At 37.6% G+C, this 21940-nt stretch overlaps 1 protein-coding gene across 1 annotated transcript; it reads left to right on the forward strand.

Annotated features, from left to right (window-relative positions):
• Window positions 1–3139: 3139 nt before the first annotated feature.
• Window positions 3140–12647, forward strand: LOC139723206 (transmembrane emp24 domain-containing protein 10-like). The gene is made up of 5 exons (XM_071634466.1): window positions 3140–3359; window positions 7029–7149; window positions 7931–8001; window positions 8604–8730; window positions 11475–12647. The coding sequence occupies exons 1-5, from the start codon at window positions 3177–3179 to the stop codon at window positions 11594–11596; spliced, it is 624 nt and encodes a 207-aa protein (XP_071490567.1). The 5' UTR covers window positions 3140–3176; the 3' UTR covers window positions 11597–12647.
• Window positions 12648–21940: the final 9293 nt, after the last annotated feature.

Raw genomic sequence — 21940 nt, forward strand, 5'->3', positions numbered from 1 at the left:
TATCATTCTCGTTTGCTACTGCCGTTAACGGCTATAAATTGCTATGTCATTTTGCACACCGTTTAGGTCTCGGGAAAAGCAAATATTTGACATTGATAATCCATCCGTTTTTTGTTTGTTTTTTTTTTTTTAAAGCAGTATTTAAGGTGGCATGATCGCACGCCTTTGATACCTTTATCTGTTTATCATGCTTTGCTGCACACATTTATACACACACACGCACACACGCAAACACACACAGACACACGGCACACACTCAAACACACGCTCTGATCGATGTTGTTTATAGATTACTATAGTATTCATTCATTCATTCATCCATCCTTCCATTCATTCATTCATTCATTCATTCATTCATTCATTCATTCAATCGATCTCTTGCAATTATTTTTCTGAACCAGCAGAGTGCGTTCATCATCATAAGTAGAATTCAACATTTTTTTTGACCGCCACGTACAAATCAGTATATATCAACAAATGAATACATTATTCGAGGACAATTTGTGCACCATGCAAAGGAATATAAGGTGTCATCACTTTGGGGCCCCCTCTTACTTTAACCCGGAAGTACGTTAGTGGCACTAAAAAGAAATAGATAGAGACCTTGAAGTGTGAGCGCGGTAAGGTTATATGTTTTTTTCCGCTGAAGACCTTTTTTCTTCTTTTTTTTTCGCTTGTCAGCTGGAGAAACCCGGAATTGGAAGGGGAGAGATGAGCTGAGGACCTTTTTTTTTCTTGTTTGCTCATGAAACCCGGAAGTGGGCCCCCACACTTTTGAAAACGCTCTGCCGGCCCTGATCAATGTACATATTTTTAAAGCTTCAGCTATTATTAGGGATAACAATAATTCTGAAGAGAATACTAAAACATTAGGAAAATTCTTAGGATCGACAGAGAAAGAGCTCGGTTGAACAACTAATGAATATATTCTGTTTGTCATAGCGATGTAACGTTGTGATAAAAATCTCGATTTGATTATTCAAATAAATTCAATCAATATTCCAATCATTACTCATGGCCATCACCGTCATCATTATGATCATTGACATTGGAAATAGTATTTCCACAGACCTTATTGCACTTTCTATGACGTCGAAATATAAGATGTTCTTTCAGTCAATCGTGTTCCTGATTTTCTTTTCTGTTCATGATTATCTTGATCTCTATCTCCACTTTAATGTTCTTTTTAACGTCATTGTACAATGCTCTCTGCGCCTATTGTTGGCCATCATTGCTTGATCGTGACCTTTTCAGCTGCAGAGAGGTTTTAGCTTTTGAAGTTTATTTTCTCAGATTACGGTCTCCATTATCAATAGCTTGTCATAAAAGGTTACAAATGAACTTGTTAAAACAAAAGACTTATTGGTGTAAATGTACTGAATATATGAATAAAGGGGACGTGGATCCTTGAATCACGGAGTAGTGTAAGTTACGGAGCGGAGAAAAGCGCCCTCTATTATCCTGAGCCGTAAAGTATCAGTAAACGTTATGAGTTCCCCCTCAACGTAACGCCAAACTTTTAAGATATGAATACAGTAACCATATTAATTTGTTCTACATTATCATTCACTTTATATCAAGGCTTGCTTCATCTCCTCCGCTCCCTCCTGTTATCCTGGATGGCGTCGGCATCCCTGCAGTCAGTAAAGCAGGCAACCTTGGACAATCGTCATTATGATCATGATGTCAAATCACTAACACCTGTCAGTCGGCAAAATAATTCGGAAAGTTGGACAGATTCGGCAATACCCCAACAGAAAGTCTACTGAGCTTCTTGTGTACTTATTTAGTAATATCCTGTGTAGATAATTGTATACATTACAGTGTTCCATTATATGGTCTTCCCTAGATATATGTAAAACGGGTTCAAATAATTCAGAAAACATAAGGTTTATAGATGGTGCATGCTCTATATTATTATCGGGACTATAATACCGCTATAATGATATCCACCAATTTTTGAAAACTTCATTGGTTATCAGTTGAGAAACGTGGTTATGTCTAAAGCGCATAGAACAGCCTCCCTCCCTTTTAAATCGCAGAACATTACATCATCAGCTCCTCTCTGGAATTCACAACCTCTTAGGAAGACTATCTTCCCTTGATTCTTCCCCAGTAGGCTCTGAAAACAAATTGTTAGCCTATATTAAGACAGTAATAATTGCATATTTTTATGCCAAGTGGATAAGAATGAATGATGATTACATTATGCGCTTTATAATGCGAAACATTTTTATCATTATTATTTGAAGTTCACTCTGGGGATTTTTTTTCTCTTTCTCTCTGATTGCCGTCGAAGTAAGAGGTAGAGAGAGAGAAAAAGAAATAAGACAAGGTCTCACGGTAAAGAGATAGTATTGGCTTGTCTTGTTTCAAGTTAATGATACCACAGCGGTTGTCAGTGGTACCGATGCTCTTTGTTTGTGGGGTTTGTGTATTCACATAACGTCGCAAAACCCCAAATCTCCTGAAAAAGTGTCGTTTGTAATTGATCCAATAATGTAGGCCTATAATGTTCTACCAATCACTGTTTGTTTTCATTTTGCATTTTGCTTTGGCCCTACTGTATTTAGGCATCTATCTCAGTCATTTTACCTCTTACTTTACCCTCTGACATACAGTATTAATTTTGTACCGAATATTTTTTTTTTCAGTAAGCAATTATGGGTCTATCAAGGGCAGTTACAGATATCGAAGTCTGTCAACGGAGCTTTTTATTATGATAATAACTTTAGTGATGTTAGCGATGTCACGTTGCTACATGGTGATCATGGTGATGATGATGATGATTATGACGATGAGGACGATGATGCCGAGGATGATGCCAAGGAGTGACCGTCTAAAGTCATGGAGGTGAAATAAAGCTTCACATGGTGGTCGGTTAACCAGTTATGATAATATTGTGACCAGTATCGATATCCAGAGAACCTTTTTTTTTTTCCTCTCTAAAGAGATTTTTTCCTCTTAGCGCAGACTCGTAACAGATACCATACGATGCTACATTTTCCTGCTTCCTTTCTTCAGCTGCGTGCGATTGACCCGTCGATCGTGATCGCGGTGTGACCACTTGTCCACGCACGATACACACGCGCCTATTGCTTGTACGTGTATTGTGAATGCCACGTCTCAGTTGTACGTTGATTACTCGTACTTATCGCCGCGAATAAGGCACCATAATGATAGCCAATATAGGGTTATTTGCAGCTTTTCTCAGCCTTTTGGTTGTAGAATCCCATGGAATCTCATTCATGCTGTCACCTAATATCAGACGGTGTCTGAAAGAAGAGATTCACAAGGACATTTTGGTTACAGGGGACTACAGATTGTCAGACGCTCCTGGCCACAAAACGACTTTGCACGTAAGTAGACTATGGGGGTACGGTGTAAAGCGTGTAAGATTCTAATCTACTAGTATTTGTATCCTACATTCCTAGATTCCTACGGACGTTTGTAGTACAGTATCACGCAAGCTCACTAGTCTATACACAGCCTTGTAACGTAAACTCGTCGACGTATGAATTTATGGATGGACATGCATGTAGTGTACATTTGTAGTTGTATATTTACTTAGTGTTCAATACACCTATTCATTAAATTGGAGACACCTCGCTCGTCTCTATCAACAGCTGAGCTGAGCCTGAGAAGAGCGAGAGAGCAAGTTGTGGTAAAGTAAAATTACAAAAATGTATGATGAACATGATGAAACGACAAATAACTTAAGGTCTTTGACTTCGTGAAGATTATAGGATGTTGAAGAATGGTGTACAACAATTACAGCACACCTGGGCCACAGATAATCTGGCCAGGAGAAATAGAATCCGTCTGTTAAGCTACAGTGTACACTGTATCATTGCATAGAACATAATTACGTCTTGATGTTCTCTGTATCACATAACCAAGGCAAGGGTGCTAATACAAATGATCTAACTTTTTCTTGTACCACTTGCCAGTCAGTCAGGCAAGCAGATTTTCAAATTGTTGCAGAATACTAGTGTACTAGCCAGAACATGAATATTCCCTTACTCAAAATAAAAAAGAAAGTTCAAAAATAAAGCAAGCCACCCATAATTCGACCACAATGCTGTCCAAAATTCACACGCCCGCTACATTTAAAAGTGATCTAGAACATCTACAATGTATGCATTTACGTGTGGTTGAATTTTGGCATGGGAGGTCAAACCTTGGACAATTTGCTCGAAATTATGAGAAACTGATGTAGAAAATCATTGTAAGTCAAGGGCATAATGAAACACAATCGTTTGAATAAACAGCACACATTGAAGTAACAAATTGATTTGATGATCAAATGTTGGCATTGCATTGCATTGGGGCTTTCTTCAAGTAGAACCAAGTGTTTGAAAGTTGCTGATGAGTGAAATTTAGTGCATTGCATCACTAAACGGTCATTATCTTTGGGCTTCTGTGTGGTTGAATCTGGGAGTTTGTAGGAGGAGCGAAAAAGGTGACTTCAAGACTTTTTGCTTGCCCAGTTTTGGCATGTATTTTCTCTAATTGTTCCAAAACACTTGCCTGACTAATTTTCACTTGCCCCAAGCAATTGGGCAAGCACTTACGACGTATGTAGCACTTTGGTTTACCTTAAAGAATACTTCATCATGATTGATGTCTGAAAGAATGTAGGAAAATCTTGTGCAGTATATCATGATAATATGCCTTGATGAAAGAAAGTTTAGAAGAAAACTTCCACAAAAAAGTGATGCTATTATGGATAAGAGTCTACAGTGACAGATGGGTGAGTGCTGCATGGCCATGGAATACTATTAACCCGTTGAGGACGGGCTGATTTTGCTACAATGCGCATTTCCCAGAGACACTTGCCCAAGTATACTCGGGACTTGTCCTCAACTGGTTAATTATGTGGACCCACAACCAAGAGATAATGAAGGCACTCAAGAGGATCAGAATGCCAATACCATGTTAACTGAAAAGCCATCGTCTGAAGATCACATGATATTGCTTGTGTTTTGTCTATATTTGCCTGATTTTACAAGAGTAGTAGGAAAAAAAAGCATAGATTCTGATTTGTCTATTTCATTTGTATGTCCTTTTATTCAATCCATTCTAATTGTCCCCGCCGAACGAGTTCGAGCAGGGGACTATGAAACGGGCTCCGTACGTGTGTTTGTCTGTGTGTCCATCCGTCCGTCTGTGCGTCCGTGTGTGATCAAAATGTTCAATTTGCTACTTCTCTGTCATTTATGAGCCAATTTTGATTCTGTTTGCTTTATATGATAACACTACATGGGAGCTTTGAAACTTCTACACAGAATTTCAGTTGTGACCTTTGACCTTGACCTTTGACCTATATTGTACATTTTGCTTCAAAATGCTACTCCTTCGCCATTTCTAACCCGATTTCGATTCCGTTTGCTTTATGTGATGGCACTAGGTGAGGGCTTCAAAACTTCTACACAGAATTTTGACCTTTGACTTCTTTGACCTCTGACCTTGATTTTTGACCTATATTGTACATTTTGCTACAAAATGCTACTCCTTCGCCATTTCTTACCCGATTTCGATTCCGTTTGCTTTATGTGATGGCACTAGGTGAGGGCTTCAAAACTTTTACACAGAGTTTTGACCTTTGACTTCTTTGATCTTTGACCTTGATTTTTTACCTATATTGTACATTTTGCTTCAAAATGCTACTCCTTCGCCATTTCTAACCCGATTTCGATTCCGTTTGCTTTATGTGATGGCACTAGGTGAGGGCTTCAAAACTCCTACACAGAATTTTGACCTTTGACTTCTTTGACCTTTGACCTTGATTTTTGACCTATATTGTACATTTTGCTACAAAATGCTACTCCGCCATTTCTGACCCGATTTTGATTCCGTTTGCTTTATGTGATGGCACTAGGTGAGGGCTTCAAAACTTCTACGCAGAATTTTGACCTTTGACTTCTTTGACCTTTGACCTTGATTTTTGACCTATATTGTACATTGGCTACAAAATGCTACTCCTTCGCCATTTCTAACCCGATTTCGATTCCGTTTGCTTTATGTGATGGCACTAGATGAGGGCTTCAAAACTTCTACACAGAATTTTGACCTTTGACTTCTTAGACCTTTGACCTTGATTTTTTACCTATATTGTACATTTTGCCACTAAATGCTACTTCCGGCGGGGACATATGTTACGCACCGCTTAATTTCTACTTTTCCTTGTTTTGAACTGATTTTCATTCATTCCATAGGGGAAAGATTTCCAGCATGCCCCCCGCCCACTAATTTTGCCAAACCACTCTACACTTCTACCCTGCCCTTGTTAGCTAAATGCACAGATGCACGCTATCCCCCCACTAATACCCCACCACTAGCCAAATGTTGTGCATTTGTTCAAAGCTTACAAGCGGAGGATAGTGTAGAGTCAGTGGTGTGGCAAAATTGATGGGGGAGGGGTGTACATACATTTACACTCACTGTAAAGAAGTCTTTCCAAGGTGGAGTTTATTTTACCCCAAAACAGATATGTATACATGTCACATATTCTTCCTATCAGATTTCAGGCTGTTTCATAGCGTGTGGTAGGCGATGCGTTTCTAAGGCAATCTGCCAAATGCATTTGACTTGAGAGTCAGTTGTTATTCATAGACATGGATATTCCAGTCATGTACTTAGTATTACGACTGTACATGTATTAAAACACTTCATAGTATATTAGCAGGAAAGAATGTGAGGTATCGATGTGCAAATTGCATAATAGTAAGTACAGTTGTGTAATACTACTCTTCAAGCAGCAATGTCAGGATATTAGTTATGAACCTCATTATCTTGTCAGCTTGACTAGACTTACATGTAGCAGTTAACACTTGGGTTTAAATTGCAAATTAATTTAGGGGTAACCAACTAAGCTGCTTGTCTGATAACTGAGTCCATATGTACTACTAAATGATGTGTTTAACGAAAGCTCAAGGATTTTGTTGTGTTCATTGGAAAGGAAGTGAGAAAGTCCATACAGTCTTAATACAAAGTTTGTTGAACTTTTTTCAATGTCTTTATTTTAGGTCACTGATTCCAAGGGACATGTGCTTTTCACCAAGGAAGATGCAGAAGAGGGAAAGTTTGCCTTCACCACAGATGACTATGATACCTACGAAATATGCCTTATGACCAAGGTACCTGGAGGTAAGCTTGCATCACCTCATCTTGTATCAGCAACCAGTAACCTGTTCCATAATGAGTGATTAACACAGTCAACATAAATGCAAGCATTTCCAATGTATTGTTAATTCTTCTTACAATAGTCCTGAGTTTTTGTTGTGATTCTTGTTCATACAAATATTTCCTCTTTTGTGTTTGTTTGACTTCTGAAATCGAGCTTCACACACAATGTATAATTTGTAATCTACCAGTCTATGTACTGAGTATTTGGTTCAAATGTCTCAGTAATAGTATGTTAATTGTGGAATGTGATAGCATTGACAACCTGCTAAATATATGGCAGCTGAAACAAACTTGTATTCCTGTTTTTTTGTTGTTTGTTAGTACAATAATCTCATACACCAGCATAATTGCAGTTGGGTTGGGATGTTTCCTCGCAGTCTTGAGTCATAACCCTTTTCTGCTGTACATGAAGTCATACCTGACAACTGTTCCCATCTATTAGGGACATATCCTCACCACCATACAAACATTCAAAGGTCATGTGCAACCTTTGTAGGAACATTCTTCTTTCTTGGGGGGGGGGGGGGGGGAAGAAGCTTAATTCAACAATGTATTCCTGTTTTTATCAACACCTGCTAATATGGGAGATTTGTGAAAATTCCTATTTATTCCCAGTTATTCCTATTTGCTGAATTTTAGGATTTGCAGGTACAGTGTATGTGAGGTTGTTGCCTGCTTTAGACATTGTTTTATTTGTTCTGGGCTGATCTTCTCCATCTTGGTCTGTTCTCTTTATTTCAAGGGATGCGAGCTGCAGATCGTGAAGTCACGCTTGTCGTCAAACACGGTGTTGAGGCCAAGAGTTATGAGGATGTAAGTCCCAAGCATTATAAGAAGATAAAAACTGGTAGTAACAACCTTGTGTGGTTTGATTTGATTGTATTGATTCTTAATGATGGCAATGTTTGAGAGAATTGTACGGCATAGTGACTTACTATTCCGTCAGAAGATATCAACACTTGTCATACAGTCACAAACTGTGACAACTAAGTAGTACAGCCACATTGTGTGGGTGGGAGCAAAGTAGCCAATCAGAATATATCATAGAAAAAAACGAAATGTAGGAAACTGTGGTTTACAATGCTATGCTTCATGTAATGTTATCATTTTTAATGTAACAGCTAGTTTTGTAATAAATAGTGTTGTTTATTTAGATGTTTCTTTTACGTAACACATACACCAATAGCAGCAAAGTGCATAACTGACTGCCTGATGAAGCACAAAAGTGACCATTTTAACCTGACAATTATGCAATTCAGCCACTACACCATAAATTTAATGTATTCTTTTGAGTGAGTAAAGTGTTAACTGTCGGTCTATTGCTCTAGGTTTAAGTCTGAAGTACTATAGTAACATAAACATTTTCATGGCCATATTAATATATAATAATTCCTTCTGTTTGTGGTGGTTTCCAGTTGGCCAAATCTGAGAAGCTGAAACCAATGGAGATCGAGCTGAGAAGGCTAGAGGACTTGTCTGAGGCAATCGTCAATGACTTTGGATACATGAAGAAACGTGAAGAGGAGATGCGAGATACAAATGGTATGGAGTTACCACTTTTTGTTTTGTTGATATAAAATGTGAAATATTATCAATCACATTTCACTTTGCTAGAAACTAGCTTAAGTTTGAAGGCCTGGTCACACTGCCCAAAAGTTGCGTAAACGCATGAATCACACAAGAAATTTGGTTGTGCGTGCTTGTCCGTCGAGAATTTTCGCTGATTTACGCGATGAAAATCACTGATGAATTGCGCAAGAACTACAGAAAGATCATGCAAAAATCACTAACAAACCACACACTTTCAGCGCATAGGCACGCAAATGCCCCACATAGGGCGAATTTGTGGTTGTGCGCGACGACTGAGGTCCACGGAAAACCACGCATAGTCTGCGCATTATTACTATAATGAACTGCATATGAATCGCGCATAGACGCGATAGTGCAACACTTTCGCGAACGATCACTGAACTTCCACGCATATTTCGCACATTGTTCGCGTAAGGACTACGCAAACTACGCAAAAATTATGTAAAACAGCGCAATACTGCGTAAACTTTTACGCGAAGCCGAGTTTTGAGCTGCTCAAAACCTAAAGCGCCGATCCGGTGCACATTGGCGGACAACTACGAAGGTTCCACGTCAGACAAACTCATGAAATGCGCAAATCTCGCATGTATTGCGTAAGGCTCTAATTTTTGGGCAGTGTGACCGGGCCTTGAGAAACAAGTGGCAATGTATCTTTGTATCAAGGTTAGCTAATAATACCAATTATCATGTGTCCGTCATTTTATCCATACATGAGTGTATGTTTCCAGAGATTTTATTTGCACACAGTGTATGTGTCCTTTTTGCTTGCCCACCTGTCACTACTTTGCCCTGAGCTCTCAAATTTCCCTATTTCTGCAGGAGACTTCCTCCAAAGTAAAATGCCTCTTGCATGTCCTGAAAAATTGATATGAAGGCCTTCTTGATTTGAGAATTAGTCTTTCCTACATATTATACAGTGCACTCCCAGTTACAATGAAGTCCCTTGGACTCTCAGTTTTTATGCCTCCGCCACGTAGTGGTGCCGGAGGCATTATGTTTTCGGGTTGTCCGTCCGTCCGTCCGTACGTCCGTACGTACGTCTGTACGTCCGTACGTCCGTACGTACGTCCGTACGTACGTCCGTCCGCTTACGTTTACGCGATAACTTGAGTAATATTTACTGGAATTTTACCAAACTTGGTCCAAGTATGAAGTATGATGGGGCAATGATTTGATTAGATTTTAGGTGAAATCGGCTAAAGGTCAAAGGTCAAAGGTCAAGGTCAAATCATGAAATTTATCCGTTTACGCGATAACTCAAGACTGTATGGAGCAAATTTCACCAAACTTTGTTGGAGGATGATGTATGATGGGACAATTACTTGATTAGTTTTTCAGTGAAATCGGACAGAGGTCAAAGGTCAAAGATCAAGGTCAAATCCTAAAATTTATCTGTTTACGTGATAACTCAAAACTGGATGAAGCAGCTTTCACCAAACTTGGTCCAAGGATGATGTATGATGGGACAATTAGTTGAGTAGATTTTAGTGACATTGACAAGAGGTCAAAGGTCAAAAGGTCAAGGTCAAATGCTAAAAATGTTGCTATTTCCCCCATATCTATGCAGTGCCCGCAGTTATTTTCTTGAAACTTAGTGTAGACATGTACTACTGCATAAAGATTCTCCAGAGAGAGTTTCATGTCATAAGGTCAAAGGTCAAAAGGTCAAAGTTTAGGTGAAAATGTTGCAATATCACTTTTCTCACAAATGGTTCAATGTATCTTCATGGAACTTGGTACATATGCATGTACTGACTGGCAGGGATTATCTAGGGAATTTAGGGGTCATGGGTCAATAGTCAGGGGGTCAAAGGTCAAGGTCAACTCTTCAAAATGTTACTATTTCCCTCATATACTAGTATATGGAATGATTGCATTATTAGTTTTAAAATTTAATATATGTACATGTATTACTTAATGGAGATTCTCTTGGAAATTTCCAGCCAGAAGGTCAAAGGTCAAAGGTTAAGGGTCAAAGGTTAGGTTTAAATGAAAAAATATATATATTTTGTACTGTAATTACACTCTTTCTTCATACCTTGAAAATTATACTCAATGCATAAACTTATAATAAGGTCGGTCAGAAGTCAAGTAAAAATTTTCAATTCCCCAAATATGTGTACATATTGTACCTGCACTCTTTAATAGACAATTATAGCAAACCCAGTTCGTGGAAAGTGAACATTCAAGATATTTCTGATAAACCTGTTATTTCGATATTTTGCCAGTTATGTGAAACTGTCATCACACATTGTGAAGACATTGTACTATACACCTATTGGGAGAATCATGCATTATAGCGGAGGCATCAGTCGCCGTAGCGACATTTCTAGTTTTTCATTATATTGAAATTTCATGATAGGTGAACAGTAATGTACGTAAATGCATAGAGATGATTATCTTTTGACCTTAATTTTACATCATTGTATCGAGCATTCCATCATAACCGTGTTCGTTATTTAATGGGATTGCACTGTATACAGTACATGTATCATTAAAAAAAAATCACTTGATTTTTATGTTCATGTTTCCTGTGATTCATTAAGATTAGAATATATGTACTATGTATGCATATGAGTGTGTGCTACTTATCACATAAACTTGTTCCAAAATTACATTCACCCTCAGCGATTCAACTCTAAATTGCATATTTCCCCTTCATTCTTTTTTTCCCCCTCTCTCTCTCTCGCTTCCAGAATCAACAAATTCAAGAGTGTTATACTTCAGTATATTTTCTATGGTGTGTCTGATGAGCTTAGCAACATGGCAAGTCTTCTACCTGAGGCGCTACTTCAAATCAAAGAAGCTCATCGAGTAATTTCTACCTGTAGAGTGCCTTCATCTTCACAATAATCCTCTCCATTTAGTAATTTATGATAATCAAAAGTTGTGAATCATATAAGAAGTTAATGTCATAAAATCATAAGAAGCAGAAAACTGTTTATCAACACTGGTACCATTCATCTGATTTCATGCAAAAGTTTACTGCTTGGTGGCCGAGGGTACACATAAAATCATATGAATAGGTTTTAAATGAAATAGGTAAAAATAGGGTCTCCTCTCTTTTGTTCTTGTAAGAGCATCTGGTCTCCAGTAAGAAACGTCTACAGATATCTTCCAGTTCACATTCTTTGCTTGGTTGAAAACAGGCAAATTGAAAGTTGAACAGATCTTGTCAGTGTTTCTAAGTGAAAGCAAATACATTACAAGTGCTCTGGTGTTGAAAATTTGCAATGTCTTTTGCAGTCTCTTCTGGTGGTTGACATGTCTTCTGATGAGATAGATTACATGAGAAACTTTTCAAATTGTTACTTTTACTATTCTGTGATATTTGACTGCATGGATTAAAGATGTAGAGTGAATTATGAGATAGAATAATTTTTCAGAATCCCCCTCCCATTTGGTTGGTGTTGTGAATAGAAATATTAGTATGCCAAAATGTGAAAAGTAACTATGTTTCCAAGCCTCCATACAGAAAGGAGGAGAAAAAGAGAAATCTCTACATGCGTTGTTTCAAAGTGTGGAGTAAAGAATGATACTCATCACACACTTGACTAATCTTTGCCATTTCTTTGGTTATGAGAAACTTGCAAAAGGCAACATTTCTTTGACATTTTTGCATAGCGTAGATAGAAAAAGTTCTCTTTTTTTTTTTGTCATAAACATATTGGCACTCATAGATTGCAGATACACTTTGATACTGTTCAGAGTTGTTAGCTTCTACATCTGTATGTTAGATATCTCCATGTATTTTGCAATGTGTAATTATTCAAATTCATGAAATTCTTCAGTCGAGATGTTTCAATTGCAACTGATTGACAAATTGCCCTACATCGACGTAAATAAATAAGCACTGAATTGATCAGTGTTTTAGTAGCAGCCATGATAAAAAATCATGGGCGTACATACATACATTTTTTATCATGGCTGCTACTAAAACACTGATCAATTCAGTGCTTATTTACGTCGATGTAGGGCAATTTGTCAATCAGTTGCAATTGAAACATCTCGACTGAAGAATTTCATGAATTTGAATAACAAAGCAGTACCCGCTGCATGCTATAAGGATTAGAACCAACACTTGCTGTCGGGCGAAAGCTTGGTGGTCTAGTGGAGATGACGTCTGGTGATCAAGAGGTCGTAGGTTCGAATCCTGCTCGAGTATGTACGCCCATGATTTTTTTATCATGGCTGCTACTAAAACACTGATCAATTCAGTGCTTATTTACGTCGATGTAGGGCAATTTGTCAATCAGTTGCAAATGTGTAATTAGTCTGTGAATGTATGTGTACTGTGGTCACTATTGATGAGTGCATGGTGTTTTTCTAAATGATGTACACAGTACACTGCCAGTACCATAATGTACAGCATGCTATGATGAAGCTTTGGTTTGTATGGTGGCATTTGGCAATCATTGTTTCATTGCAGAGGTATTTTCCCAGATAGAAAATCTCCTGTGTCTTTTGGAGGAGGACAAGCTCATTCCTAAATCATCCAAAGCTTGTGGTAACTGTAATGTACCAATCTTTGTGACCCAAATGATGGTAGTAATCGGAAGACATGCAACCAAGAATATCTGTCAGTAACATAACCCAAGTATTTAAGTGCAATTTTGCCTCATTTCTACACATCTGACTGTACACTTAATCACTTTCTTGAAATATATCTGCCAGTGGTTAGTGCCGTAGATCAAAGGATTTCTTCATGATCTTTTCTACTTTTTTTTTTTAATTGGCTCGAAAGCAAAGGCACTGCAAAGTTTTGTTGTTTTTCAGAAAAAGAATCCGCACAGTGAAGTCTATGTAATCCACATCATGTGGTGTTAAAAAAAGAAGAAGAAGAAGAAGAAGAAGAAGAAGAAGAAAGAAAATTGAGTGCACAAATGTGTGGGCATTGTGCTGTAGCTACAATGTATCTATTGTAATTTCCTGGGGACTTCACACCAGGAGTGAATATGTTATGAATCCCATGTGATGTTGCACAAAGACTATCATGATTGATTATCATGATTAGATTAGAAATGATGTACAAGCAGCGGGCACTCATGTACATAGAAGTTACTGACCATAGCCATGTGCAAATGTCAAAGATGAGCTTGTTCATACAGGAGTTATCAGGTTTGTTTGTTTACCTTCCTTTATTTCCATGCATTCACTGTAGTGTGGAAGCAGGTGACCTGATACATTGTATTTTTCAAAGCCTTCTGGGGCACAAGATTGAAAATTTGATGTATTGATTGTTGTGTAAACAAGCAATTTATTTAACTTCTCATATTTCTTTTTCTTTCTTTCGCTGGGTCGTTTTTGGTTTGACTCTCATGAATTTGTAAATATTTGTAAGAGTTTTCAGAGTACAAGTGTATGTCACAGAAAGTGGTTACAGGAATTGATCAGAAATTTAGCAAAATTTTACTCGTTGTAACTTGTAACATTTCAGAAGTATGGGAATGTTTATTTATCATACATGTCTGTCTTAAGTGGAGTGAAGGCAGTTTGGGAATCTTATTTCAGTTTCCCAGAGAGCATGCATGATGCGTTATTGGAAGGTAGTATGGGTATGTGCAGAAATCGTAGAATCCTGGCATGTGGCAAAGTAGACATATCTATGTCGTAGGTAAGAGGCCTTTTTGGAACTGCATGACAGAAAGATAAAAATAAACCCCAAAAAGGTCAGCTAAGATGAGAGCAGGCTTGGTTTGCAATTACGGAGGTTGAAAGTTTTGCTCATTTACATCAGCAGATATGTAATTTACTGAAACAAGTGCAGACCTACCTTGTATTGATGCCAAAAGATTTCCAGAACATACCGGCATAAAATTCTGCTTCTGTAGACTTAATAACAAAGAGTTACACAATGTTTATGCCATATACTGATCACCAATCAATGATGTGAAAATGAAAGAAATGAATGTGAAGAATTAGAAAATGGTTTTCTCAAAGAGTGTGCAAATAAAGAATGTGTAAAGTGACACATTGCAAAAAAATGTGTCGATTAATTCCAGTGAGAGTTTGAACCTCTCAAAACTTCCATGCTTGAAGATACACATCAATGTATTTGTATGTGATGTGATTTTTGGTTGCAGCCAATTGTAGTGTTTTACACAGTGGGCTTGAGATGCATAATTTTATCCGTTTGACCCGCTATTGAGCAACACTCTTACAAGTCTGCTAGACAGCTGCATGTATGATGCGCTCCCCAAGGATTTAGATTTTAATAGTGTAGATATACTGTAAAAGCTGTTATTTTTGCGTACAGATACGTTTGTGAATGAGGAGGTCACAGACATTTTCGTGATTCGACACCGAGGCTATCGGAAGTGCACTCTTATCTAGCATGTAGCGATACTTTTGCGTGTTGTTGAATTCGCTACCCAGCAGTGATTTGTAAAATTTGCGAAAATTACACCCTCACAAAAATAACAGCTTTTAACTTAAGGGAATTAGTGAGTAGGTGAATGATCCATAGATGTCAGAACACATGATTAGGTCATAGGAAATGGTTGTCTCTAGAAGAGCCAGTCAGGAGTGTACTTTCAAGCTGCAGCCTGCATAGAAATTGGGACTTAACCAAATCAAACCATCCAGAGTTTGATGTAGAAATACGATTGAATCAGTAGGATTTAATACATGTAGCGTGTCCTTTTTACACGTTTTTTTTTTGTTTTTGCTTACTATTCTTTACTCTCTTTCTTGTCTTTTTGTCATTGTTACAAAACTACATGTATTGTCATGTCTTAATAAAGTTATGAGGTGATATTTGATCTCCTTTCCAAAAAACAAAAAACAAAAAACAAAAATTTGTGTTGTAATGGATATTTTTTATTGCTTTTTCACAGAGAGAGAGAGAAGGGGTGGATGTGAGACAGAGAGAAGGGGGAGATTTAACCCTAAAAAGACTTGGGGGGGGGGGGGCTGATTGAGCCCCCATCCCCCCCCCCCCCCCCATCCCCCAACATTTTTCACGATAAATCTGTAACGTAAAAATCTCAGACCAAAACTTTTGAGACCAAATTCATGACGCCCGGATACGCTGATCCGAAGTTCCGCAATACACTATTTCGTAAGTGCATGTCAGACCAAAAATTGCTCAAAAATGTGATTTCATGCACAAATGCAATGCAAATTCTGTTTCTAGCCAAATTTCATAAATATATCATTTTAATTTTACTGATTAATATCTATTCATTTTATGTTGTTTATGATCAGAATAGTGTTGCCGATGATTTCCATCAAAAAGATTTTTAAAAAGTCGAAAACAATGAAATACAATGTACATATAAAATTTTGATACCGCCATTTTTTAATGTACATTCATTAAGAATTCTAAAAAGAGGACCTACACCAAAAATGAGCAGTTTTGGACCTTTATTTACAGATTTACAGTCATTTTTTTTTTAAATTTCATGCATAAATTAGTATAATTGATTTATTAAAAATAAGTTTGAATAATTGTGAAATGATTACCTATTCAGTTTTGTAGATAACGTAGGTGACGCACGTGCCAAATTTCCTTGCGGTCAACGGCCAAGATCTTGGGGGGGGGGGGGGGGGGGAGGGTGACTGAATCGGCCCCTCCCCCTCCAATCTTGTTGGGCATCAAAATAGCCCAGTCTTTTTAGGGTTAAGGAGGAAGGGTGAAAAGTCGGGTATGCTCATAAAAAAGGGGGAAGTTTCCCCAAATACATGTGGAGTGAGTGAATGCAGCAGTATTGGTAAGTGAAGTGAACTTGGAGGAAAATCGGACAATCCGTTCAAAAGTTATGATTTTTTTTAAAGTTCAGTACTGCCATTGTTTAATGAGGCAACTTCAATACAGTAGTTTGTGATAAGACAGCAAAACAGTGATAATAGATAAAATCTATTTTTTTTTAAAGCATAATGGAAGAGCAATTGACTTACCTCTTTCAGAAAGCAGGGGGGATAATATCACCCTTTTGTCAGTGAAAAGCCAAATGAATATGTACTTTTCATTTTTTTTTTTTTACATCAAATATTGTGGAATTCCTTTTATATTTTCCTTTTATTGTTCTGCAGTGATGTCACAAACTCTTGTAGTCTTCTCATTCAGGGATGACGGCACACAAACTTAAAAATTAATATCTTTTTAACGGACTATCCAATTTTCCTCCCATTGTGTACTATGTACTGTACTAGTATTGCTGCATTATCCTATCCCGCATGTATATTTGGGGAAATTTCCCCTTTAATAGTCATATTCTGATGAATATGATCACATTTCAGCTTAATATAATTAGCTAACCATGTGAAAGTGCCTCTGTGACTGGAAAAGGAAAGTAATCTCATGAAGAAAAAACTGACAATGACATGATGACAATTTTTTGGGATTTAAAGGGAAAAATTGAGAACTTGATGTACCGGTATGAAGAAGAGGTCATGAATGGCAATTAAAAGATGAGAAAGTGCAAGTGGGTAAGAGAACATTGATCAAAGAAATACCTGACCAGCTTTAGTCGTACTATGATCATATGTTTTACCTGAAGACATATCAATGTTAAACTTTAAGCGTCGTCTTGAGAAAGCCTAGAACCTACACATACAGGTTGACAAAGATTTTCAGCTTATATGTATCTGCCATCAAGAGAAAATGCAATCAGTGTAGGTTTTGATTGTTGCAGTGTTCGTGACGACATGACTGCACCGTGTTGGAGTTTTGATGAATGATTGGAATTAATAAAAATTCATTGCATGATTATTTATCCTGGTTTCAACACAACTTTCTTTCCTAAAGATGTTGTGATAGGTCAACTCAATCTTATGATATGTAGAATATCTGTACAAAATTATGACTTAGGAGGCATGGAAGTGTAGGGCAGATTACAACTTTCTGAATGATAAAGATTGAAGAACATTTGGCAGAATTAAGACTGTGTGCAAACAAAGTTTGTATGGCCAGATTGTAGATTGGTGTAAATGCCACACCATCACCAAAACAAAGCAAATCAACAAACATTCAACAAGGAAACAAAAACTAATGAATAATTCATTGACTTATTTCATGATTACTTTCGATGGGTTCGCACACAATGGAAAAAAAAAATACAGAGAACAACAAAAAATACCCACAATACCACAAAACCATATATTTACCTGGTCTTTATTACGCTTGACCTTCTCGCATTACTGACACCTCTGCTACCCTGATTGTTATTTTTTTTTACAAATTGCATTCAAAATAATGTTGAGAGTGGTCTTATATTTTCAGACCTATCTGATCATTTGCCTATTTATTGTATAGACAAAGGAAAAGTAAGCATATCAAATGGTGAAAGAAGTATAAAAGCTAAGCGCGCAGTCAATGCTGAGAACATATTTATTTTCAAACAGAAGCTTTTAGAAGTTGACTGGCATGACCTATATAGGTTAAATAGTGCAAATGATTCATACGATTATTTTATTAATGTATTTGGTGATTTGTATGACAAATGCTTTCCTGTTGTTGAATCATGTGCCAAGAAGAGATGTAAGAAACCCTGGATCACACATAGTTTGCTTAGGTCCATTAGGAAGAAGCATAAGCTCTCTAAATTATTCATTAAACATCCAACCTGGATAAATAAGAATAATTATGTTGATTATAAGAATGAATTGACAAATGTGCGCTTTTCAAAGCAAAAATATTTTAGAAATCTATTCCATGATATAAAAGGGGATATCAAAAAACATGGTTCCATATAAACAAATTGATCGGAAAGGGGAAATGTCACAACCTTCCCTCAGAAATGTATAATGGTGATATTTCATGAAGTACAAATACGCAAAAGGCTGAACATTTCAATCAGTATTTTGCAGGAATTGCTGCTAAGATAAGTGAAAAGATCCCAAGTACATCCAATACTTTTCAGGATTATTTGAAACCTGCAAAAACAGCAAATCCTTATATTTTTGAAGCCCACTATATACTGCATCTGAAATAATAATGCTAGCTTTGTCACTAAAATCCTCTAAGTCATCAGGCTCTGATGATATAGCTCCTAGGGTTGTTAAAGAGTGTATTCAGCATTGCTGTCCCATTGTGTGACATATATGTAAATCTCTGTCGCAAGGAATAATTCCAGACAAGATGAAAATCGCCAAAGTAGTTCCTGTGTATAAGAAAAGTGATAATAGAAACATTGAAAACTACAGACCCATTGCCTTGCTGCCTGTATTTTCTAAATTGTTAGAAAAGATTGTATGCTCAACAGTAAATAATTATTTATCTGTCGAAGGCATTTTGATCCCCGAGCAATTTGGTTTTCGCAAAAATTCTTCTACCAGTATGGGTGTATTGCATTTAACTAACATTATTGCTCATGTACTTGATGAAGGGAAATTTTGTCTGGGCATTTTCTTAGATTTGTCCAAGGCATTTGACACCATTGACCAGCACCACATTCTTACAAGCAAACTTAAATCTTATGGTATTCGTGGAGTTCCTTTAGACTGGTTCAAAAGCTATCTGCAAAACCGAATGCAGTTTGTGGTTGTCAATGGGACCAAATCGCTTTCCACCCACATTGATTGTGGAGTGCCTCAAGGCTCAGTGCTAGGCCCACTATTATTTCTTATCTATATCCATGATATCATCAGTGCTACATCATTGTTTACTTACTCACTGTTTGCTGATGATACAAGTCTTCTGTCCTCCCACAAGGATGTGTGCAGTTTAATATCTTCAGCAAATGATGAACTTAATAAACTTTATCGTTGGTTTTGTTGTAATAAATTGTCACTTAATCTTCAGAAGACACAATGTGTTATTTTCAGAACAAGGAATAAGAGGATACCTTTAAACACCCCTTCTCCCATTATTGGTGGACATCAGGTAGCTACAAGCGAAAATGTATTATTCCTTGGTATTACTATCAATGAATTTCTGTCATGGAAGCAACACGTTCTAAATGTATGTTCCAAAGCTTCTTGGGGTGTTGGTGTGATGCATAAGCTGAAATTTATTGTTCCTAAAAGTGTCTTGACTACACTGTATAATAGCATCATAATGCCTCACTTGATGTATTGTAATGTTGCTTAGGGTAATACTTATAACAGCCATCTTCATAAATTGTTTATTGTACAAAAAAGAGCTATCAGGCTAATAACAAGCTCACACTTTACTAGGCCAAGTGCCCCCCCCCCAGTTCTTACAGCTGCGTTGTTTACCTCTAAACGAGTTAGTGTCTTTTAACTCATTGGCATTCATGTACAAGCTTCACATGTCCAGTTCTCCCTCCTTATTTTTGGATTTGTTTGTCAAAAAGTCAGTTGTTCATTCCCATAATACACGTCAGAAAAACCTTCTGCATCTACCTCATGTAGCTACCAGTATTGCCCTAAATTCTTTTCATGTGTCTTGCATAAAAGAATGGAACATGTTACCCTCAGATGTTAAAGATAGTACCATTTTTCCAGATTTAAAGTGTTGACTCGGAAGTATTTGCTTCATCGATATTCTCAGTCTCATTGATGCTGCTCCTTTTAAATTCTAGATTCATGACTTCATCTCATCGCTTTCCATTTGAGTAACATAGTCTATATATGCCAATTATGTTTTGCTTTAAAATTCCATAGGTAGTGTGTGTGTGTGTGTGTGTGTGTGTGCACTTAGAATCCATCCATGTTAAAGCCACTGTATAATTCTGGTTTATGGTAAAAATTAGAAACTCTCCTTTTGAAAGGGTCCTTACCTGTGGAGAAGTGAGGGTTCTGAGACCATACCACAAAGTTAAAAAAAAAAAATTGCTGCTCCCTCTTGTGGTCATATATCACTAGCCAATAAAATAAATTTTAAATTGACTCGAGGGGGGGGGGGGGCAATAAATTTGGTGTCATTTTTTTATTATTATTATTATTATTATTATTTTTTTTTTTTGGTCTCTGGGGTGTGGTTGCTGCGCTTCTTGAGGGATTCCACTAGAATTATTCTATGGCTTTAATATGTTTGTATATATATTAGTGAATTGTTATATTACATGTCTTAACTTGCCTTTTCAGGGGTCTTATTGTACAAGCTTGCTTTTCTAAGACCCCTCCACTTTGCATCTATAATGCATCTACATGCATTGTCAATTTATATTCAAATATTCTGCAAATTGTTTTAATCGCATATATTCAACAATGTATTCCTTGTTACATATTATTGTTCTTATGTAATTTTTGTATTGTGGAAACTTTGAATAAACTTGAAACTTGAACTTGAAACTTTATGTTGTTTTAATATGACATGACATCATCTGAATGCAAGTGGCTACAACTGATTGACATTTTATGAGCACATATGTGTCTGTGCAAGAAATATTTGTTCGTAAGATTTGATATTAACTTCATTTTTTTTATCATTTCATAGCATGATCTAGTAGTATATCACTCGTATGGTATGGCATGGTTATTCGCACTTGCTTAGGAAATTTTGCACTTCTGCGGCGTAGTGGGTCCTTTTAACGATACCATAGTACAGGGTTGCAGCTTATGATAACTTGGCTACTAAGTTCAAAGTGCGGGCTGCCTGTCTGATAACGTACGCATACACACACTCATCATCAACCTTCCGTTCGTACATTGTACCGTACATTCGATCAAGATACACACAAACGTAACGTGGATCGGAAGACCAACAAACACACCAGTCACCACATCACTTTCCTCTTCGATCGAAACAACAAACGGATGAGAAGCAGCGGTGACCAGTTGTTGTAGTAAATAGGGGAAAAACAGGCGAGGCCAACAACCTGGGCTCTCTTTTAGCTGTGGAGTTGTCTTTCTGCAAAGTGACAGCTGGGGTACACGGCGACGGTCAGCTAGTTAGCTAGAGACTGCTCATGCTCTCCTCCATCGCATCGTCCTACTGTTTGTAGTGATCCGTAGAAGACACAGTGACAAGTGCCGTTGTTTTCAACTTCATTCCTCAGTGTCATGGGCATGGCATCACCTATTTTTTGTGTGACAGCTGGCTAACTGAAACACTCGGTCCTGGCGTCGACCCTAGGCTCGAGTTAAAAGGCCGAGTCGAGTTTAGCAAGCGCTGAAGCAAGTTTCAGACCCCGGAACGCTAGCGAGAACGAGCTAACGTTACACCATCGCATCGTGGCATCGCCATCGCCATCGGGCATCGCAGCGGGCAAGATTTGACTCCTCTCCCAGCTCCCCGCACGCCCGTTGCGTAACA

Source organism: Diadema antillarum, unplaced genomic scaffold (genome assembly GCF_040938485.1).
Source record: "Diadema antillarum isolate AM-2024a unplaced genomic scaffold, OU_Dant_1.0 scf00000183, whole genome shotgun sequence".
NCBI classification, from domain to species: Eukaryota; Metazoa; Echinodermata; class Echinoidea; order Diadematoida; family Diadematidae; genus Diadema; species Diadema antillarum.